This window comes from Mandrillus leucophaeus, unplaced genomic scaffold, assembly GCF_000951045.1.
Source record: "Mandrillus leucophaeus isolate KB7577 unplaced genomic scaffold, Mleu.le_1.0 Scaffold8, whole genome shotgun sequence".
Classification (NCBI taxonomy): domain Eukaryota; kingdom Metazoa; phylum Chordata; class Mammalia; order Primates; family Cercopithecidae; genus Mandrillus; species Mandrillus leucophaeus.
In genome coordinates, this window is record NW_012108696.1 from 1,648,636 (window position 1) to 1,651,115 (window position 2,480).

General features: G+C 51.0%; 1 protein-coding gene across 1 annotated transcript in view; it reads left to right on the forward strand.

Moving 5' to 3' along the window:
* ANKRD24 (ankyrin repeat domain 24) overlaps positions 1 to 2,480 on the forward strand; it is a 43,018-nt gene that overhangs the window by 23,686 nt on the left and 16,852 nt on the right. Inside the window, exons 11-12 of the mRNA XM_011967462.1 lie at positions 1,842 to 1,912; positions 1,998 to 2,096. Coding sequence (XP_011822852.1) covers positions 1,842 to 1,912; positions 1,998 to 2,096 — 170 coding nt within the window. The remainder of the gene's footprint in view (positions 1 to 1,841; positions 1,913 to 1,997; positions 2,097 to 2,480) is intronic.

The window sequence follows — 2,480 nt, forward strand, 5'->3', positions numbered from 1 at the left end:
TCACTTGAGGTCAGGACTTTGAGACCAGTCTGGCCCATATGGTAAAACCCCATTTCTACTAAACATACAAAAATTAGCCGAGCATGGTGGCACATGCCTTAATCCCAGCTACTCAGGAGGCTGAGGCAGGAGAATCACTTGAACCTGGGAGGCGGAGGTTGCTGTGAGCCGAGATCGTGCCATTGCACTCCAGCCTGGGCAATAAGAGTGAAACTCCATCTTTAAAAAAAAAAAAAATTGTAACACCCGCTCCCCCCTGCCAACTCGCTAGTTCGCTTTATTTTTTATTTATTTATTTTTTGTTTTGTTTTGTTGCCACTCTTGTTACCCAGGTTGGAGTGCAATGGCACAATCTCAGCTCACTGCAACCTCTTCCTCCCAGGTTCAAACAAGCAACTGGGATTACAGGCGACCACCACCACGCCCAGCTAATTTTGTATTTTTGGTAGAGACGGAGTTTCACCACATTGGCCAGGCTGGTCTCGAACTCCTGACCTCAGGTGATCCACCCCCCGTGGTCTCTTAAAGTGCTGGGATTGCAGGTGTGAGCCACTGTGCCTGGCCTCTTTATTTTCATTTGCAGCACTTACTGCTATTGGGCATGCATTTATTTTATGTATGTTCACCGCCTGTGAGGGCAGGCATGGCTGGTTGTGCCTGGGTCAGAGTATGGGCATCATCAATATTGATTGGGTGAATGAATATTCAAGTGAGTGGATGAATGAATGGCCGAAACCAGGGTCTGCCCTAGAAGAGGCACTCAGTAAAAACTTTCTGGCCGGGCGCGGTGGCTCACGCCTGTAATCCCAGTACTTTGGGAGGTTGAGGTGGGCGGATCACTTGAGGTCAGGAGTTGGAAATCAGCCTGGCCAACATGGTGAAACACTGTCTCTACTAAAAATACAAAAAAATTTAGCTATGCCGGGCACCATGGCTCACGCCTGTAATCCCAGCACTTTGGGAGGCCAAGGCAGGCGGATCACCTGAGATCAGGAGTTCAAGACCAGCCTGGTCAACATGGCAAAACCCTGTCTCTACTAAAGTACAAAAAAATCAGCCAGCCGTGGTGGTGTGCACCTGTAGTCCCAGATACTTGGGAGGGTGAGGCATGAGAATCGCTTGAACCCAGGAGGCTGAGGTTACAGTGACCTGAGATTGCGCCACTGCACTCCAGCCTCGGTGACAGAGCATCTCAAAAACAAAAAAAATTAGCTGGACCTGGTGGCAGAGGCCTGTAATCCCAGCTACTTGGGAAGCTGAGGTAGGAGAGTTGCTTGAACCTGGGAGGCAGAGGTTGCAGTGAGCCAAGATCGCGCCACTGCACTCCAGCCTGGGTGACAGAGCAAGACTCCGTCTCAACAACAACAACAACAAAAAACAAAATAAACTTGTCGAGTGAATGAATGAGCGGATGGAACAGTGCCTAACATACAACAGGTGCTTTATAAGTACTTAGTAATAAATGGCCAGAATGGTGCATACTGGCACACAGCAGGCACTCAATAAATACTTAGAAATGAATGACTGGTCAGAATGGTGCATGGTGGCACACAGTAGGTGCTCAATAAATACTGAGTGAAAGGTCAGAACAATAGCTAGCACAAAGTAGGCACTTAATAAATAGGAATGAATGGGGCCCAGCATACAGCAGGTGCCCAATAAATACTTAGTAATGAGTGATTAAACAGAATGGTACCTGGTACACAGCAGCCACTCAATAAATAGTAATGAGTAAGCAGGCAGAATGCAGTAGGTGCTCAATAGTTGCACATGGCCTGCGTGAATGTGCATGGAATGGAGGCTATGAAGCAGGAGGTGGGGCAGGGAGACCTTCTGCCCAGATCCAACCCCCTGTCCCTGCTTCTCCCATCAGTCCCCGGAGGCCAGCTCCCTGCACAGCCTGGAGAGACAGGTAGGTGGGAAGGTGGGGAGGAGCCGGCCTCCCCCTGCCCAGCCTTTCCTGCCAGAGGCAGCTGAGCGTCCACTGCTGCTCACAGGTGCAAGAGCTGCAGCAGCTGCTGGTGGAGAGACAGGAGGAGAAGGAGAGCCTGGGACGGGAGGTGGAGAGTTTGCAGAGCCGGCTGTCCCTGCTGGAGGTAGGAGCAGTGATGAGTCGGGGCTGGGCTGGGGCTGGGGCTGGGTGGGGGAACTTCTCTCCTGCAGCAGTGAAAAGACAGCCACACCAGTGCACGCACAGCCTCACACACATGCAAACGCACCCACCAGACACATGCACTCACAAACCCATAGTCACAGCCGGGCGCAGTGGCTCATGCCTGTAATCCCAGCACTTTGGGAGGCCGAGGCAGGTGGATCACGAGGTCAGGAGATCGAGACCAACCTTCTTTCCTTCCTTCCTTCTTTCCTTCCTCCTTCCTTCCTTACTTTTTTTTTTTTTTTTTTTTTTTTGACAGAGTTTTGCTATGTCACCCAGGCTGGGGTGCAATGGTGTGATCTCGGCTCATGGCAACCTCTGCCTC